The sequence below is a fragment of the Monodon monoceros genome, unplaced genomic scaffold (genome assembly GCF_005190385.1).
Source record: "Monodon monoceros isolate NGI ecotype Baffin Bay Population unplaced genomic scaffold, NGI_Narwhal_1 Super_Scaffold_20, whole genome shotgun sequence".
Classification (NCBI taxonomy): Eukaryota; Metazoa; Chordata; class Mammalia; order Artiodactyla; family Monodontidae; genus Monodon; species Monodon monoceros.
The window spans coordinates 68,066,798-68,086,329 of NW_021703777.1; the positions used below are offsets into that span (position 1 = coordinate 68,066,798).

General features: G+C 34.2%; 1 protein-coding gene across 2 annotated transcripts in view; it reads left to right on the forward strand.

Moving 5' to 3' along the window:
- Nucleotides 1–18,246, forward strand: part of GABRA2 (gamma-aminobutyric acid type A receptor alpha2 subunit) — a 119,356-nt gene extending 101,110 nt beyond the window's left edge. Inside the window, exons 8-10 of one of the 2 annotated variants that reach the window (XM_029235415.1) lie at nucleotides 4,501–4,703; nucleotides 11,111–11,113; nucleotides 14,607–14,903. In XM_029235415.1, the coding sequence (XP_029091248.1) occupies nucleotides 4,501–4,703; nucleotides 11,111–11,113; nucleotides 14,607–14,903 (503 nt within the window). Of the gene's footprint in view, nucleotides 1–4,500; nucleotides 4,704–11,110; nucleotides 11,114–14,606 lie in introns of both variants that reach the window. The other variant, XM_029235414.1, reaches the window with a different exon arrangement.
- The last annotated feature ends 1,286 nt before the right edge of the window (nucleotides 18,247–19,532 follow it).

Consider the following 19,532-nt stretch of genomic DNA (forward strand, 5'->3'; position numbering starts at 1 on the left):
GAAATTGCTATAACATTTTATTGGCTTGAATGACTAGACTCAAATCTAATTTTAAGCTAGCAGTATAGACTTAGAATCATAGTTAAATTTATAGTTGGCCATAATTTGAACATGCATTTTTTGTAGATTTTCTTTAAGTTAGTCAACACTAATGTATATATCAGTTGTTCCCAGGAATTCACACTTGAATTAGAAAAGATTAAAAGTCATTAAGTATCTCTTGTTTAAATCAAAAATTTTGTATTTTTTCTTATCACAGAAGCAAAGCAGGTTCACTCCAGGAAAAATTTTTAAGAATGACTTTCCTTCAATGTTAATTCCCCAAAGTAACTAATATTATTGTCTTAGATTGTATCCTTAGAGATTTTGTCCTTTTATATTTACCTGATAAAATACCAAAAAAAGTAAAAGAATGAAAAATCAGTCACAAGTCCAGTTCTGTTTCATCATTCCAAACCATGTGCTATCTTCTCCCCTAAAGTTACCAAAGTGGTAACTTAAGATGAGTGTCTTTTCTGATTTTTTTTTTACTAAGTTCATGCAGTATATCTATATTGATGCACAAATCCATTTGTGTATATTTTCATGAATCTTGAATCATGAAACATTTTTAAGCAAAATGTATTGTAGATTTTTTGCCATCAATGTATAGCCCAACTTTATTCTTTTCAATATTGTATTGGTATTACTAATGTAGGTATTCAACAATCTCTTAAACTATTTACCAAACACTGACTATGCCACTTTTGCCACTTTCTTACTTTTATAAGCAGTATTCATGTAAAGGGCCTTGTGTATCATTTACCTTTAAATATTTTTCTGCTATCATTTAAGTAAAGTAGATTTCTGATAGATGTAATAGTAATAACAACGAAAAAGAGAAGTAAAATAAGTAACATTTAATAAATTCCTACAATGTTCCAGGCTTTGTGGTAAATGCATACTTAACCTTCACAATGATCTTCTGAAGTAGATATAGTCTAAAATTCTATTTTGAAGATGAACATAATGAGAATAGTTGAGAAACTTGCTCAAAATCACACAGGCAGCAAGTAATGGAGCCAGAATTCAAACCCAAGCCATCTGATGATAAGGCCTTCTGAGGAAATATCTATACTGTTATCCAGTATTTTATACTGCCCTGGCTTATCTAGAAAGATAACTCCTAGGTCTCAGGGTAGACCCTCAAAATGTTAGAAGTGACATCACCAAAAACTGTGGAATAAGAAATACTAAAATCCCACATCTTCATAAAAGCAATAAGGAACTGGTAAAACTGTTAAAATCAGCTTTTTCAGAACTTTGGAAACTAGCCAACAGCTTGCAACCCTGAGTACATGTATTCAAGAAAAATGGTAGAATCTTGGTAAAGAATAGTAATCTTTATGGTGTTGCAACTTACACTAGTCCCATACCCACTCCCTACCTAAGTGGTAGTCTTGAAAATAAAGCCTGAATTCCTGGTACCAGAAGGAGGAAAATAGAGCTCATCCAAAAAGAATTGTCATTACTTCATCTGTATTATGCCTCCCTGGAAGATCTTCTCAAAAAGCTTGTTTTTATTTCATTTGACTCAGAATTCCCCCAGTGCCAAAGCTACCACCTGAAGGATGCATACTGAAAGCATTTCCAGGCAAATATTTTAGCTGCTTCTGCCTGAGGCAGTGGATAACATCTGGGGCAAACAATGGGCTAACCAAAAGGTTTGAGAGGAAAAGCTGGTGAATTAATTGTACATAAGTGATTTGAAAAGCACTGACATATTTCCTGGAATCTAGAAGACCACATGCATACATAGAGCTATGTGAATACACAAAAAAAGACTGAGGAAGCCCAAAGCGCTCCCCTCTTGTTGAGCTTGAGCCTCTATACAAGCAGGAAGTGGATGCGAAGGCAGAGTTGTAAACTGCCTGGTTGAATGATGAAGACATATCCCAACCTGCACACCGAATCACCTGACAAAGACTGAGAGTTTTTTTGGTTTCAAGTGTTTCAGCAAAAATCTATGCAATCATTAGATGACTACTAAGCTAAGAAAACAGAGACTTAAGTGGTCCCAAATGAAAAGAATACAGACTTCACAGAATTAGTTAAGAAAAGTCACTAAACAAACAGAGACAATAAATACAACAAGCAAAAATTGACAAAAGACCCTGGAGAGGGCAAGAATATGATTTCCAGAATTGCCACATTACAGTATTCAAAGTCCAGTTTACGGGCTTTCCTGGTGGCTCAGTGGTTGAGAGTCCGCCTGCCGATGCAGGGGACACGGGTTCGTGCCCCGGTCTGGGAGGATCCCACATGCCGCGGAGCGGCTGGGCCCGTGAGCCATGGCTGCTGAGCCTGCGCGTCCGGAGCCTGTGCTCCGCAACGGGAGAGGCCGCGACAGTGAGAGGCCCGCGAACCGAAAAAAAAAAAAAAATGTTGCCTAAAGAAATTAAAGTTCTAAATTAATGGAGATGATATATGTATATGTGATTAAAATGGATAGATATGTATCCCATGTTTGGGAATTGGAAGACTTAATGTAGTTAAGATGGTAATACTTCCCCAAACAAGGGATTCAATGCAATACCTATCAAAACTCCAGCGACCATTTTTGAAAAAATGAGCAACTGAGCATAAAATCATAGGAAAGTGTAAGGGACCCTGAAAAGCTAAAACAAACTTAAAAAAGAATAAGAAATTTGGAGAACTCCTGCTTCCCAATTTCAGCACTTACTCTAAAGCTCTAAGTTATCAAAACTGTGAAATTTGCATAAGGACAGACGTGTAGATTAATGGAATAGAATTGAAAGTCCAGAGTAAACCCATATATCTATGATCAATTGATTTCATCAACAGTGCTAAGATCATTTAATGGGGAAAGAAAAGTCTTTTCTGCAAATGTTGCTGGGCCCACTGGCTATCCACATGAGAAAGAATGAATTTGGACGTCTACCATACACAAAAATCACCTCAAAAAGGACCAAAGACCTAAATGTAAGAACTAAAACTATAAAACTCAAAAGAAAATATAGGCCTAAATCTTTATGACCTCAGATTAGGCAACAGTCTCTTAGATATTTGTAATCCCTATTAAAGAGAATGTCAATTGCCCCACATCCTCTCCAATGCCAGGATAGTATCAATCTTTTAAGGTTTTGCTAACATTTTGCTGATAATATTGTTTTGAAAAGGTATCTCATTATTGCTTTTTTTTTCCTTGACTGCTGGTGAAGTTAAATATAGCTTCATATATTGATTCATCATTTGCATTGCCATGTATATATATGTGTGTGTGTGTGTGTGTGTGTGTGTACAGGTGGATATGGTTGTATTTGTGGGTATGTGTGGGTGTATCTGGCATGTGCTCTACCAAATTCTCGAAAAAAGACACCATCTAAAACCTTTCACAGTTTGATGCATGCAAACACAATGTATTTCTGTAAATGTGGTTTTTAATATTGACTCAGCAGCAGGTGAGATAAATTTATTTTTCTACTTTTTATCCCTACTGCTACCATCATATTCCCAGATGCATTCACTCATGATTAAATAGAATTATTGCTATTTTGAACTTCTAACTCTATGGTAAGTGAGAAAAAAGGCTGTTTTATTTATCCTAAGGGAAAGTAAAAAATAAAATATAAAAAATTTCAGTATATGAATGAACATTTCAATTGTCTTTTAGTTTAATGTATCCCCTATGTACATAACTAATCCTCTCTTGAATCTCTGATAAAACAGGTAATTGTAGACATTTTGACCTGCTGATACTGTGACTGGCTTCTGAGTTATTGCTTTCTTTTTACTTAACCATTGTGACTTCCCAGACTATAGGCAGAAAAGCTTTATAATGCAAGGAATGAAATTATTTATTAAACCAACAAAGGTATATAATATACCTTTTTAGTGATTTTAATTTTATAAGGTTTGGGATTTAGATGCTTGTTTTATTTTCTGAAGATTCTAAGCTGCATTATGAAAGAAATTATGTCCTCACAATGCTAGGCAATCCAGAATTAATTTCATCCTTAGGTAGCTATACTTAGAATGAAGAACTTCTTAATCATAGTTCTATTGTGACTACTAGTGTGGATGATTGGTCGTCTGCTTAGAATGATTCAAATAAATGATGAACAAATTAATTTGAGGCTTTGTGAAAGATTTTTTTTTAATTAATGTTAATGGACAATGGGTCAATTTCAAGTCCTTCTTTCCTCATAGGAAATTCTATTTCAGTTTCACCAGTCTTTCTAACCTCAACGGTATTTAAGAGAAAAAGGAGATTCATACAAACAAAAATGGAAAATGAAAGCATTTCAGAGTCATCACTTCAAAACGTATAATAGCCATTTACAATAATTAACTTTACACTGTTTTCTTTCTGAAGATTTTTGTTTGCTTTTTTAATGGCTAGAGGTGGCACTGAAAGTACCTTTGGGAAAGAAAAAAAAAGTATTTCCAATGCTGTCCTGCTGGTATTTGTTGATGTTTTTGCTTCCTATCTTTCTGCAGGAGTAACAACTGTTCTAACAATGACAACTCTAAGTATCAGTGCTCGGAATTCTCTCCCCAAAGTGGCTTATGCAACTGCCATGGACTGGTTTATTGCTGTTTGTTATGCATTTGTGTTCTCTGCCCTAATTGAATTTGCAACTGTTAATTACTTCACCAAAAGAGGATGGGCTTGGGATGGAAAGAGTGTAGTAAATGACAAGGTAAGTGAGAACTTCCTTCTCACCGTGATTAAGAGAATCCTCCAACAGATTTAGCTTGCAACAGATACTGTTCCTCAAAACTGACATTAAGAACATTCAAACATAAAAGATTTCTTTCAAAGTACGCTCTTGCCTGAAATCCTTTAGGAGTGCTGGTAGTATTACTTCCGTTAAAACCACTTCCTAGCATCTTTTGAGCTCTGTGTGTCAGGCACTGTGTTAAGTTTTTTAGATATGTTCTCTCATGTAATCTTTACAACTTTATAACTAGGGTTTCTTTTTAATTCTCACTTTTTTCTGATGAAGAAGCTATGGATGGCTTAGTGAGGTTATTTACGTGCTCAAGCTCACACAAGTTAATAAGTATACTTAAACCCAGATCTGCCTGACCATTAAATTCATGCTCTTAACCACGCTGGTTTATAGGAAAAAGATTTGGAAAAGAAAAGTGGGCATTAACTTTCCCAGTTATAGAATTTTAGGCCCTATCAAGTGGGCTGAGTTACTCTTCACCTACCCCCATCTCTGTTGCTTGGATGTAAGAGACTGGCAGCATCGTAATCTCTCCCATGTTGTATGGAATAAGTAACTAGGTAGGAATGCCTAGACATTTTAAGTTGCTCCTGCAGTCTATAAGAGAAAAAGTATTTGTTTTGAAGATTAACTTCTTTGGTAATTATTTCAGGTGTCTATTTTTAGGTTTCAAGTACTGAAGGAAGTGGGAGTTTTGTGCATTGATAAATAGCCATTTCCTTTCTTAGTCTATAGATTATTATTCATCTGTCTTAAGAGGAGGTTTTGTATATGTCACAATGAGATATAAAGTAGTCTTAATAATAGTAAAAAGTTCTACTTGGACGGCTCCTTTTTAATAAAATATCTACCTGAATACCCTTCCATTAAATTTGGAATAACATACTTGCTGATTTTCCTTTTCAGTTATTTGAATGTAGATTTTTTTTCAAATTTCTATGACAATATTGCAGTTAAAGCGTACAAACAGTTGATGTTATAGTTTAAAAGTCTTGCTCTTTTTCCCTAAGTTTGTAAACTGTATAAGTTCTCATAAGACTGCTGGTTTATTTCATTTTATAAGCTATGTTTTGTATACTAATAGCCAATGAGTAAATATTAAAGGAAATCTGATTAATTTTCCATGCTTAACTTCTAGGTTATTTTACCATTTCCATTGCATTTTACTGTTGATTGATGTTGTCATTCCCCATAAAATATACTGCTTTTCCATTGCTATCTATGCAATTACTCCTTTTTATATTAGTTACACATGCACTTTCATACTAACTTTTTTTGAAGATAAAATGCTTTGTAAATATGTCACAAAAGATAAATAGTGGTTTGTAGTGTAAATGCCCTGTGTAGAAATATACTGATATATTATTTTTAATGCGATGAGGGTGTCAATCAAATTGATATTGTGATTTGGCATATCAAATAATATGCCTTCTCACCCCCTGAACTTGGAAAAGAGAAGTACCTATAAATGCGAAAAACACGTTCTTGATAATGCATTCTAAAAGCAATAACCTACTACTGATGAATACTGGATTTAACTCCACCCACATAGCAGATCGCACATAGTGAAGCTAAATCTAGGTTGAAATCATTTATGTTCCAACCTAATTTGCAGGAAAACAACTAACAAATTTGTATTATTTCAGTAATAAGTGATTCAAGTTCAGTGGATAAGTTAAAGGGAACATTATATCAGGCACCTTGCTTGTTCTTAATCACTTTTCCACAGCTAGAGTGCCAAGCACAGTGCCAGTCACTTAGTAGGCACTTCAGAAAGTTTTGTTGAATAAAAGAATAAATAAGTTTCTGATATTAGATCTGGCAATGTAATACCAATGAGAAGACTTCTTTGCCTTCATGGAAAGACTTTTAAAACTTTACAGTCGTGAATTTATCAATGGGTACTCAATCCATTTTCATGATTGAAATGAATCTGGGGAGGTATTTCCTAAACCTACCTTGGAAGTAACCAGGTCCTTAGAACTAAAAGGAAATCTAGTATAGTGCCCCAAACTAGCACATATGCCTAAAAAAAATATTTCAGTGCAATTTACCTCTGCTTTAGTTATCCTTAGATTTAATTAAGTGGAGAACAATAATTTTCCTGAAATACAAAGTTTTTATCCATCAGCCAAATTGGCATCCTTTCAGTTTAACCAGACTGGAGGAAGTCCTCTTTTTTGAAGTTAGTAAACATGAGTAAATGCACTTAAATTATCTGTCAATCCAAAGAGTATATAAAAAGTTATTAAAGGTTTGTTAACTGGCAAGTATTAATTTGTCTCATAAGAATAATCACTCAGAGATTCATATTAATATTATATGTTTGAAAGAAAGAGATATGTATTTAACATACAGTTTTCATGTAGATTGTGCTCTGTTGATCTTTAAAGTTAGTTTTTGCAAATAAATAAATAAATCCACTCACTTCATATTCAAGACACATTTGAGCCCTCTATTAGAAGACAAAGACTACCTTGCTCTGTGATCTTGCACAAGTGTGTACACTATACCTTTAGCCTAAGGTGTGAAATTAGTCAACAAAATTTTATCATTCTAAAAATGTAGTGGTGGATCAAATAATCTAACTTATATGGAAGGGCAAATATTTATGCCCTTCCATATAAGAAAATATCTACTTATGCAACCCCCCAAGTTCTTCCGGAACCTTCTCTTACACCCAGTGTTCTTCCACTTCCTCAAGACTTCCACCCCATCTCTTGATTCTTTTCTTCTTGTTCCTTTTTCAATCTTGAAGCATCAGTTATTATTTTCTTCTCTTACTTCTTCAAAGCTATCTTCTCCTTTTCAACTGTCTCCTTGCTTTAAGTTTCTGAAGATGCTTAATATGTTATTTATCATAAAGGCAAAACCAAAACTCTCTCCAGATTGTATGTCACCCATTTCCCCATTATCAGATTCCACCCTCTTTTTCTCCATTCAAGCTTTTTGAAAACATTGCTTATAATGTGTATGTTCTCACTTCTAGTTTCTCAGCTCACTGTAATTCTTTCCATTCATTGTCCTATAACTGAAGGACAGCAACGACCTCTGCATTTTCGGGTAAGATAATTTTCCATTCTTAAGAGATCCCCATTGAATCCATTGAATACTGTTATACTCCAAGATTCCATTTCAGGTCCAAGTCAGCAACTTTTTCTCTTCTGTTAGGCCTTTAAAACAGGCCTTAGAATATCAACTTCCTTCCTCAAATCTTGGCAGCTACCACTATTCATTCTGTTCTTTGAGATTCTTTGCCTGAGTTCAGAGTAGATCCAATCTCCTTAGCATCTGCTGTTGTTTATCCCCAAAATAGTCATTTACATTTATTTTCTGTTTTTGTTTTTACTATTCATATGTGATTCTCACTTTAAGGATTTTACTGACAATACTTGTAGGAATGTCAGCAACACTAAGCACACTGTTTATTATTTATTATATCCAAATAGGTAAAACCCACTCATCTTCAGCACATATACCAATCCTCAGGAAATTTCTGAACACTTGCTCCCCACACCCCTGAATAATTAGATCACTTTATAAGTGTGTATAGTATCCTGCTCATTTCCATTTAATTCTTTATCACAGTTTGTAATTGCATGCTTATATACCACCTCCTTCACTGATCATGATAACAATGACCATGTTTATTTTAATAAATCATTTATCCTTGTCCCTTCGCACAGGGCCTAGTATATATTAGTTGCTCAATAAATATGGTATGAATTAATGAAGTATAACCAAATCACAACTACAGCCAACACCTTTATCTTACCTTCCACAGTTATTATCTACAGCTATACTCCATACCTTTCTTTTAACTTCCAAGCTCATATATCCAACCTGTTCCCTAGGCATTTCTACATGAATATGACATTTCAGTCTTTACATATCTCTTTTAAAAGGTGAAAGAAACAACAAACAAACAAAAAATCTCCTAAATGCCTACATTTTTTTTTTCATATATACCTCAGTTCATGGCAAAACCTAATCTCAGAAACCAACAACTTGGAAGTTACCCTTAAGACCTAATCAGTCATTGAATGATGTCCATTCTCCTACCTATATGTCATAGACCATGCCCTTGCCTCTCTCATTATTTTGAGACTCTTTATTCCTCATTATCTCTAAATCATGTCTCCCTTTAATCCATCCTCTACAGTAGTGCCAGAGTTATCTTTCTAAAACAGAAATCTGTTCATTTAATTTTTCAGCTCTTTAATGCATTTTTGAAAGCAATTCTTCAAGCAGCTCAGCTAATATGGTCCAAATATATAGCCTTCTCATATATTTGTTTACATAATAAATAATAAGAAATTTTGTGTGTGTGTAATTTATTGTGCACTTACTACTATGTGCCTGGGAATATCTCCATGTTAGAAATGAGGAAATATAAGATTGGTCAAGTAAAGTTACTTGCTCAGGATCACACATCTAATAAGTGGTGAATCCAAGATTGAACACAGGTCTAAAGTCCATGCTTATATGCTTCCTCTAGCCATTAAAAACATCTCCCAATTCCATGCCCTTACACATCTCCATGGCATTAGATGTGTTCAGCCCTCTTGCTAAAATGCCCTCTCCTTTCTTTTCTAACTGATGAACTACTTATTCCTTCAAATCTATCCAATTGTATCTAATTGCCATCCCCCCATTATCCTTCTACAGTACCTGGCATGAATTTCTTTTATGTAACCTCATTAAATTATACTTTTATTATAAACAAATCTGTTTCTAACAGTAGGTTACCTGATCTAAGAGGATAATAGTTTTGTCTTATTCATTATTTCTCTGCCAATACCTGACATAGCATTTAGCACATAGTTTATTTGAATTAAATTTTTAAAAATACCTTTTGTCTCGAGATTGTTTTTATTTCTAAATCTGAGTCAGTGGTTCTACACTGGCCAAGAAAAGCATATTCTCTGGAAATACACTATATATTAAATTACTTGAAATATAGGCATAGCACCATAATATCCAAACTAACATGAAATGTGCCATTGTTTTGTGATTCACTCCATGCAATTCATAGAAAACATTGTATTTCAGGTGTTTTTATTCATTTGTATGCATTTTTAAACATCATGCCTTGTTCCAAAAGCATTTCAGGCAGTTTACCAAAAGAATGCATGTACTTAAATTATTATAATAAGATATAAATAGAAGTAGAAAATCAGGATGAAGGAAAATAGACTGCAGATATGTCCACCATTTGGGCCAGAACATTAACTGTAGTTCATAGCTAGATTATGCTGAGATTCAAATCTTGAGCTTCTTGGCTATGAGAGTAAACCATGGGGGAAACTTATCTTTCTTTAACCAAAAAATGGATGTATAAATTTCCTCAGAAAGAACGACTGTCCTACACTAAAAATCTTTTTTAAACAATATCATATGGGTTTGATATTAGGGAAATTTGGGTGCTATTGCAAGTAATGTCAACATTTTCCCAGTAAAAGCAGTAATGAATTTTATATTGATGTTTCTTGTAGTCCCCTTCAATAAAAGCTGAAGGCATTACATTAATATACAACTCAGTGAAGGCAATTCTTCAAGGAGCTAAGCTAATATGGTCCAAGTATATAGCTTTCTCATGGCCCAGTTTAATCCAAGGAAAGACTTTAGAGTACTTAGAGTAGTGGATGGACTGTATAACCTTCAAACAATCTTCTGTAAGTATCACTTTTCTCAGTCAGGATGGTGAGCAGACAGTTAACAATACCATCTGACAAGGGAGCATGTTGTTGTTTTACAAGTAATGGGCTTTCTAGTAGCCACAATGACTGTAAAAAAGCAACATGGTATGTAGAAAGAGCATAAATTTGCCACTTTGTAAACCTGGGGTTTTCTCCAAAGACTGTTGTATTTAGTGTTGTATTTATGAGAGCTCCATTTCCTTATTCTAAGCTCCATTTCCTTATTCAGTCTCTGAGATTCTTTCCAACTCTGAAGCTATGTGATTGTTATTTTCATTTATATCCTAGGTCACTTCACTACTAGGTGTCTATATTTTAGCTAAAGCATTTGCTCAATTTACTAACACTTCATTTTATCTAATACTCCAAGAAAACCAAAACTGGTTTGCCACGATGATGTAAGATGTTTTGATTTCTGTAATCAGGAATTTTCCAGACTTAAAATTTTAATTATATATTTAGACACTCTAATAAAGTAATAACCTCAGAATATTCTGATTCTTATAAAATGTCATTTAAAAAATAGAAAGTTTAGGGCTTCCCTGGTGGCGCAGTGGTTGAGAGTCCGCCTAACGATGAAGGGGACACGGGTTCGTGCCCCAGTCCGGGAGGAACCCACATGCCGTGGAGCGGCTGGGCCTGTGAGCCATGGCCGCTGAGCCTGCGCGTCCGGAGCCTGTGCTCCGCAACGGGAGAGGCCACAACAGTGAGAGGCCCGCGTACCGCAAAAAAAAAAAAAAAAAAAGAAAGTTTAATTAGTATGGGTTATCTTCCCTTTTCATTCCACTTAAGTAACAGCATCCACTGATTCTAAAGCAGCATAATTTACTTTTTTTCCCCAGATAATGTATAAAAATAAATCATTTGCTGTTTTAGTGTATAGTCATATTTTCCCACTTCCCTCTTATATGTCTCAATCACAAGTGAAACAGTTTCCACAAACGTGGAAATTCCGCAGCATTGTTTTTCAGTTGAGCTTATTTTATTATTTCTCAGTCTCCTACATCTATAGATGTTGAAATTGAGGACTTTCAGGATAATTACATAATAGAATTGCAGAACACACTATTAGAATCTATTTCTATTAATCTAATAAATGGTTATTGTATTCTATAAAATACATTATATGCTTATATACATTATATATATATATATATATATATATATATATATTATCACAGTAATCATTCTAGTAGTTGTCATTCATTTATCATGAAGCAAACATTTTTTGAGCCTGCCCTGTGCCAGGAACTTTGTTAGGAATTCTGCATTGCCCGATCTCTGCAATTCGATATCATTTTAAGTGATGTTTAGGTATAATTGAAATAATAACAATATAAACACTATGTGTCAGAATTTTATGTGTTAAAAAGTCCTTTTAGAAGGTTGACCTAGTAATATAAACTTCAATTGGAAAATCTTGAGAAAAAGATACTCACAGGCTTCCTCAGAGGTAGTCACGAGGCATGCTCCAAGCAGAGGTTTGGAAACCACACACATTTGAGTTTGTGTGCTTTTTTAGCCACTTAGTAGACAGGAGACCTGGTCATGTCACAAAACCTCTTTAGCTTCTGTTTCTGATTTTGTAACTTGGGGTTACAACATAGAACTTACTTCTTATCCAGTAGTGAATTTTGTCAGCAATGACACCCTTAGGCTTAACATTCAACCTGACACATCCTAGGGCTCACAGGGTGTTAGTTATCATTGCTACCAGTTAGATGCTTGAGGATTACCCTCCATGTGTAACATGGGAAAAGCTGTTTTATAGCTTTCATAAAGCTACAAATAGTAATCCCTTACCCCTTTTCCTTTTTTGCTCCAGCCAGTTCTGGAAGAATGCCTTAACAGCAAGGGAAAGAGGTGAGGGAGAAACCCAGTGTCAGTGAAGGACAGGAAATGTGAGCCTGTTTACAGACCCTCCTGGGCTTTCAGAGGCCCTTTGTTATCTTATTTTACTTGGACATTGTGAGATACTGATACTTGAAATTCTGTTCTAGGTCAGTTGGTCCTATAAATCTGTTGATTTACACTATTCACTATTTTGGATAATTCATTGCTGGCTCAAATTTGTTTGCATTTAGATAACTAGCAATGAGTTTGTATTAATACAGAAGTGCAGTTAAATAGTTTTCCAGGTTTCATTAAATATTATTATTTAATGTTGAGTAAATATTTTCAGGTTTTGTTAATTTGGTTACATATTACCTGCCTACTTCATGGAAGGAATCATGCTAAGGTTATAATGGTGAACAAGACAGAAATAGCGCCAGCCTTCAATGAACTTAGATTCTAAAAGGAAAGGAAGATGTCAGTCAAATAATCACACAACTAAAGAAAGAATTTACTCATTTTGAAAAATGACATGATGGAAGTAAACTGAGTGCTCTAAAAGAGTATAGATGGGGAGCCAGGATGACATTAGATAGAGTGGTTAGGAAGTACTTTCTGAGGAAATGACACTTCAACCAAGACTACAATATGAGAGGGTATTGATCATGTGGAAAATGGGATGCAGGGAAGCCATTCCAGGATGAGGAAGTGAAACCACTAGGTGGCATTTCAGGGGACTCCGAGCTCTGGTTCTTTATGTCTCAGTGCAGAAAGAATTAAGTGAGAGACAAAGAGGTAGATAAGACGTGATGTATTAGAATAGGATGCTTGTGAGGCTTACAAGCAGGCAGGCCAGAGGGTGCTGTTCCCCAAGAACTTAGCAGGCTACAGTTTTATAATCAAAGGAACAGTGGGAGGGGGAAAAAACCCCTTCTTCCTCATTCTTGAGTAGATGTCATGCTTCTATCATCAATTCCTCCTCCATGTCAGGCAGGGGAGTTTTCTTGTCCCTACATGGTCAAGCTGGGACTGTCATGCCTCAATGGAAATGAGCAAAAAGGCAGTAACTTGTGCTAAAAATGTGAAATCATCTCAGGTTTTAGTATGTCACCTTTCCTTATATTTTTGTTTTTAGTGTGCATATAGGAATGTGTCCTAGGAAACATTAATTTACTGAGCTCACTGGGCAGGATGTGGGTCTCATGCCACCATTGTTTTATTGTTTTGGGACATGTCTCGTGCTTCTGTTTCATGGTTTTGTTGCTAAGCAAGCCTGCTTGGTTTCGTGGCTAAGCAAACCTACTTTCTAGAGTGTTCCTTAACTTACAGGAGTCTCCCATAATTTTTTCTTTACTTACAGTCCCCTAGTGGGATTAACTATTTAATTACCTACTTTGTCCCTTTACTCTGGCCCTATCAGAAGTAGCATAGCCAAAGGCATCAAACAAAGAAGTCCTCCAAATGCAAGTTATTTCAGTGAGACTGGTATATAATGAACAAAAAAAGACACCATGGCAGGAAGTGTTGATTTTATTCTAAGTTCCATGAGATGGTATTTAAGAGATTTAAGCAGATGGGTGACCCCATCCAATTTATGTCTTTAAAAAGTCCCCATGGGGGTTGTAGTTTGACTAATGATTGGATGAGGTCAAGCCAAGTGGAAGAGTACAAAGGAATGCTGCTTGGTCCAGGCAGGAGAAAACTGTGACCCAGACTAAAGTGGGTGAGAACTGAACTGGGAAGTATAAGGAGAAACATGTTGTGGATGAGCTAGGCAGAAATCCAAAAGTTTGTATTTCATCTTCCATCTATGTTCTTAGTATTTATTACACTAACATCTGTATATGGATACAATTTCCTACTATCTGAGTAAAACATTACTGTATGATTTTGACATGAAGGGGAGAAATCCTGTTATCAAGTTAAAGAAATTAAATTATTAATTCAAAATTTGAGGTCATTCACTGTAGATGATCATTCCTCATGTTAAATTATGTCTACATTTCATTTACTCATTCACACATTCATTCAACAAATATTTGAGTGAGTTGTAAGAGTCAAAAATGTGTCATTTGTTAAAGTTGTATTTTTGATTGTCAGTGTTCCATGTAAACAACAAGAAAATGGTTCTCCAGGAAAATGATATCATTGATTTACTCTGGGGGTTTCCTCTCCCTCATGGTTTTAGGACTTAATAAACTACATTTATTTCCCTAAATTCCTTCTTTCTAATGGATAATGATGCTTATCAAGATACTTCAGAATTTGAACTGGAGTTTGGAAAATATTAAGAAGCAGTCTCAACCCACATTCTGTTAATTCTTGTATTTTTCAATAGAAAAAAGAAAAAGCCTCTGTCATGATACAGAACAATGCTTATGCAGTGGCAGTTGCCAATTATGCCCCGAATCTTTCAAAAGACCCAGTTCTCTCCACCATCTCCAAGAGTGCAACCACGCCAGAACCCAACAAGAAGCCGGAAAACAAGCCAGCTGAAGCCAAGAAAACTTTCAACAGTGTTAGCAAAATTGACAGAATGTCTAGAATAGTTTTCCCAGTTTTGTTTGGTACATTTAATTTAGTTTACTGGGCTACATACTTAAACAGAGAACCTGTATTAGGGGTCAGTCCTTGAATCTAGACACAGGTTGTCTTTGGGATGTATAGCAACATTAAACCTGGTTTGTTTTGCCATGTACAGTCTGACTAATAACTGCTAATTTGTGAACCAACATGTACAGTATGTATATAGCAACATAGCTTATAGACCTCTAATAGAGACACGCATTTGCTAACTTGTGGTACTGCAGGCAGAAAGCACCCCATGCCCAAAAAGCCATTGCCTTTTTAAAAGATTTACCCTAGGAACTGGTTTAAAGTGGATTTCAGATGACCTGATTTATTTTCTCTTTTCCTAACAGCGATGAAAATGGAGATCCTACACCACATTTTATGGACCCTTTTGATTTAGGTCTTACATAGGAGTATTTTCTACTGTTGCCTAACTATAACGTAAGGTAACATTGTCGTTCCAAGATGAATTCCTCTAAATAACAGAACCTCATATCTGCAACATCAGTTCCCTTCCCAAGTGCTCAGAATCCCTGCTAGTATAATTGGAAGCTTAGTACACATCAGAAGAAAAACTAGAGATTTGAAATCAGCTTTTAATTACCGTGTATAGTGTCCATAGCCATGTACATATTACAGCATGACAAATTCAAATAATTATGAGTCACCCTGACAGGATGTTCATTATGCCTAGAATTTAATAACTATTGGAATGTCGTGGACATGACATTTTTAGCATTAGAGTTTATTTGAAAGTAATAATTGAAATCCTACAGATTATTTTAATCATTGGAAACTACCTTAAATTTAAAAAAAAAAGACAATAAATAGGTCTTACTCTTTCCAGTATGTGTTGTATTGAAATCGATCAGCTAAATTTTCTTGGTGCTGGAGACTGGAAAAAACATCCAGTTTGGCTGCTGTGGAGCAACATTCATACTGGATTAGAAAATTGTGCCAAAAACTCCCATCAATGAGAATTCATAGGTGTCACAGAATATATATAAGCACTTATATGATTCTCTCCTTTCCTGTTTACTGCAAATTCTGCCTTAAGGCTTCTTTTCATCAGGACTCAGAAGCCACTAATTACAAAGGAAAGGGCAGTTAACTGGCACATTTTTCTGTCTTGAAAGCAGCTCTTTCAGATAAGAATTAATGTAAATCTGCTTTTGTAAATTACAACTTTAAATTTCTCTGACTCAAATTTGCAGCTTTGTATACCTGAAGAGGTTTTGGTAAGAGTTGAACATTTTTAAACTAACTTTAAAGCATCACCAACAGATTGCGGATTAGTTCACATGCACAGACATCACACACACACACGCACACACAATTAGCTCAATTAGGATACACACACAAACATGTAGCTAAATTAGAAACCACAATTTTCAATTTTATATAATTACTAATTATTAATGAGTAAAATTCATTTTCCTTTCAGTATTTAAAAAATACTCTTTATGTCCCTGAAATATGTTAATAGAAATTAATAGTTGTGTCTCATGCCTAGATTCAACATTTTGGGCAAACTTAAAATCCTTTTGACTCACATATACATTAGCAGTTATTAGTTGACTTTTACTAATAGATACACCTATATGATGGTGTTTTTGTAGAAACGTAAGTAGTCAAATAGTGGCATTTCTTGCAGTTTTGTACAGTATTTCAGTATAGTGCATAAATAGGTATGTTCATAAAATCAATAAAAGGAGTATCTTATGGAAATAAGCAAAATCACAACAAAAACTGCTATTTCTTTGCCTCGTTTAAATTTTATTTTTTTTCATTTTCTTTGTTTCAGTGTGATTCTGTTATGTGCTTTGCATGATTGTATTAATACCAAGGTCACAAATGCATCTTATTAACAGAATTTGCGGTGAAGACATCCTTGACATTAAAAATTCCCTCACGAAAAGTAATCCATAATCCTTAATAAAATAAATTTGTTACATGAGCCAATTAATGTATTTCTTTAATTCCCTTCCAAAAGCACCTTCTTTGTCATCTAAATTGTTTTTAAAAGTGCACTTTATTCATACACTGGAATGGAAGATATCCTATTTTCTTACACATTTAAATATATCATAGCTCTTCTGGGCTGTTTAGGGAAGGGTGTGGTAGTCTAAGACAGTACGCAATGCCTGAAGACAAGCAATAAAAAATGCTTTGTATGGTATGTATTGTTAGACACTTTAAATATTGTTCTTATAAGTTCTGCATTTCCCCCTTAATGTGTGACTATACATTATAAATTTATAAATATGTACATATGTAAAAGTATTTGTGAATAGCAGTTTCTGTAGGACAACAGAAAAGACTCATCTATACCTTTGGTAAAAGGCTGCACCTGCATTGATGGTACCTGTTTTATTAAAATTTATGGTAGATTGACCAGAAAAGTTATCATTATTGTTATTTTTATTTTTACTTTCAACTGTTAAAATCTAATTTGAGCCTAATGATATCCTGACGGTTGAGATATTCCAATAATGTGGATCAGGATTTTCTATTATTTCTCTTACTTTCGTGGAATTTTTTCTTACACACTTCTTAATCTTTTAAAGTTTATATAAATTGAAAGGAGCTTTGAATCTTGCTGGAGAGAGGGAGGATGCTCCATGGAAAAGGATTTTAAATTATAGAAGCAGAGTCTTTACAATTATTCTCCCTTCCATAAATCATTTTAAAAACACAAAAAAGTTACATGGATTTATTAAAATAAGATTAATTTTTTGGGAAACATTTTTAATAAACTAACAATGGTCTCTTTGGCCCATAATATTATGACTATTTTATGCAGCTGTATATTGACATAAAGAGTTATGGTATGTACAAAATGTAGATAAATACATGTACATATATAGAGATATAATCTCATTATTGTATAGTTACTGCTCTGATTAAGGTAATATTTGTTCAACAAAAATTTTTTACCTCCTACTATTAGCCATGCCATCTGGATGGTGTCACTACCACTCACATCACATCCACAGAATTCAGTTGAAAATCAAAGTGCATCTCATTCTTATAAAGACTTTAAATAAAAGACCAAATGTAATATATAACTTAATTTAGCACTGAGAGTTGTTTATTGAGCTATGAGATCATGAGTGTGCTAAGATGGTGACTGTTCTGCTCTTTTCTTCTATTTATGTTTCTATTTGTTTGAATATAAAATGGAACTAATATAGAACCATCTAATAATTTTTTTTAAACTTCAGTGATTTTTAAAGTGCCAATCTTCATGTTTAGCAGTCTTTTCAGGGATCTCTCTATTTCGAATTTATCTCAGGTTTGGATAAATGATCCCCCTGAGCCACATTTCCAGTTTTTTTGAATAGTTCATAGTTTGTTTAAAAAGAGCACAAAAGCTATTACTTCACTCACAGTTTTTGGTATATATACATATATATATGTGTGTGTATATATATATATATATATATATATATATATATATATATATATAAAGTTTTTATGATGTGGCTCTTTTCATATTGCTGGTTGAAGGAACTCAACTCTGCCATAATATCATAGGTTCTAAAAGGGCAGAGAAGCTCTATGGAGCCTATGGATGTTGTACTTTGACACAGCCTGTCATCATCCCAACGGGAGGATAAGGGAAGTAGCTCAGGTCCACCTTCTGCAAAGTCATGGTTCTTCATTATCTATTAAGAATTTTTTTTCAAATGCTTCATACTTGTTACCCTCAGACAATGCCTGTGAAAAATCAACATTTTTATGACTTATTTTGAAATTTGGGACCATATTAATAGCTTTATTATACTGGTGTTCTTGTTATTAGTCTTCTGGCATTCCTATATCCATCTGCATATGTTTGAAGTAATTCTCAGATTTTTTTCCTATAAAAAGATTCAGAATTTCAAGAGAATTATGAGTTGACTGATTGCTACCCTGTAGTGCACTTATTTTCTTTTTAATTGAGGTCTTATGGGAACCTTGGGCTTACCTTTTCTTAATCCAAAGTATCCAGAAGCATAAAATTAAAACTGGGGTGGGGTGTGGTTATTTTTAACACTTGCATGCTTAGGAACCAGAGACGCTGAATCAAAATCATAACAGTGTGGACAAGACAAATTATGATATTTTTCTCTATTGAATTCATGCTTTAAGAAATGAAATTCAGCATTTAATAAAATTCTTAATATCCATAATCTTGTGTTATCAACATTTATATGAAAGATACTAATCTTTTCCATTAATATTTATGCACTCATATTTTCATCAAATTAAAAACAAATTCAAGACTTCAAAAACAGGGGAAAAAATCAAAGAGAAAAATCCACTTGAAAAATGTCTGTTGCTAGTTAAAACTAATGAGGCATTTCCCCTTTTTAATTTCTAAGAAAGGTGAGAAATTATACATACATAAGTATATACAGAGATATTTAACAGTCATGATTCTATCAAGGTAAGCATCATGATTAAAATACTAAGATAGATTAAGTTCATGTGAAAAGCATTTGGGAAAGGTAATGAAAATCTATTTCTTATACGAATTTTATATCATTTTTCTCAAAAATTCTTAATTATCCAACATATTTAGACCACAGTTTTCAACCTTATTTAGGTAAAATATTGTATTTTTGCCTGTTTTTATGATGAACTTTTTTTAATACATGTAATTATATACCCCACTTCAAACCACTTTACACTGAAGTTAATACATAAC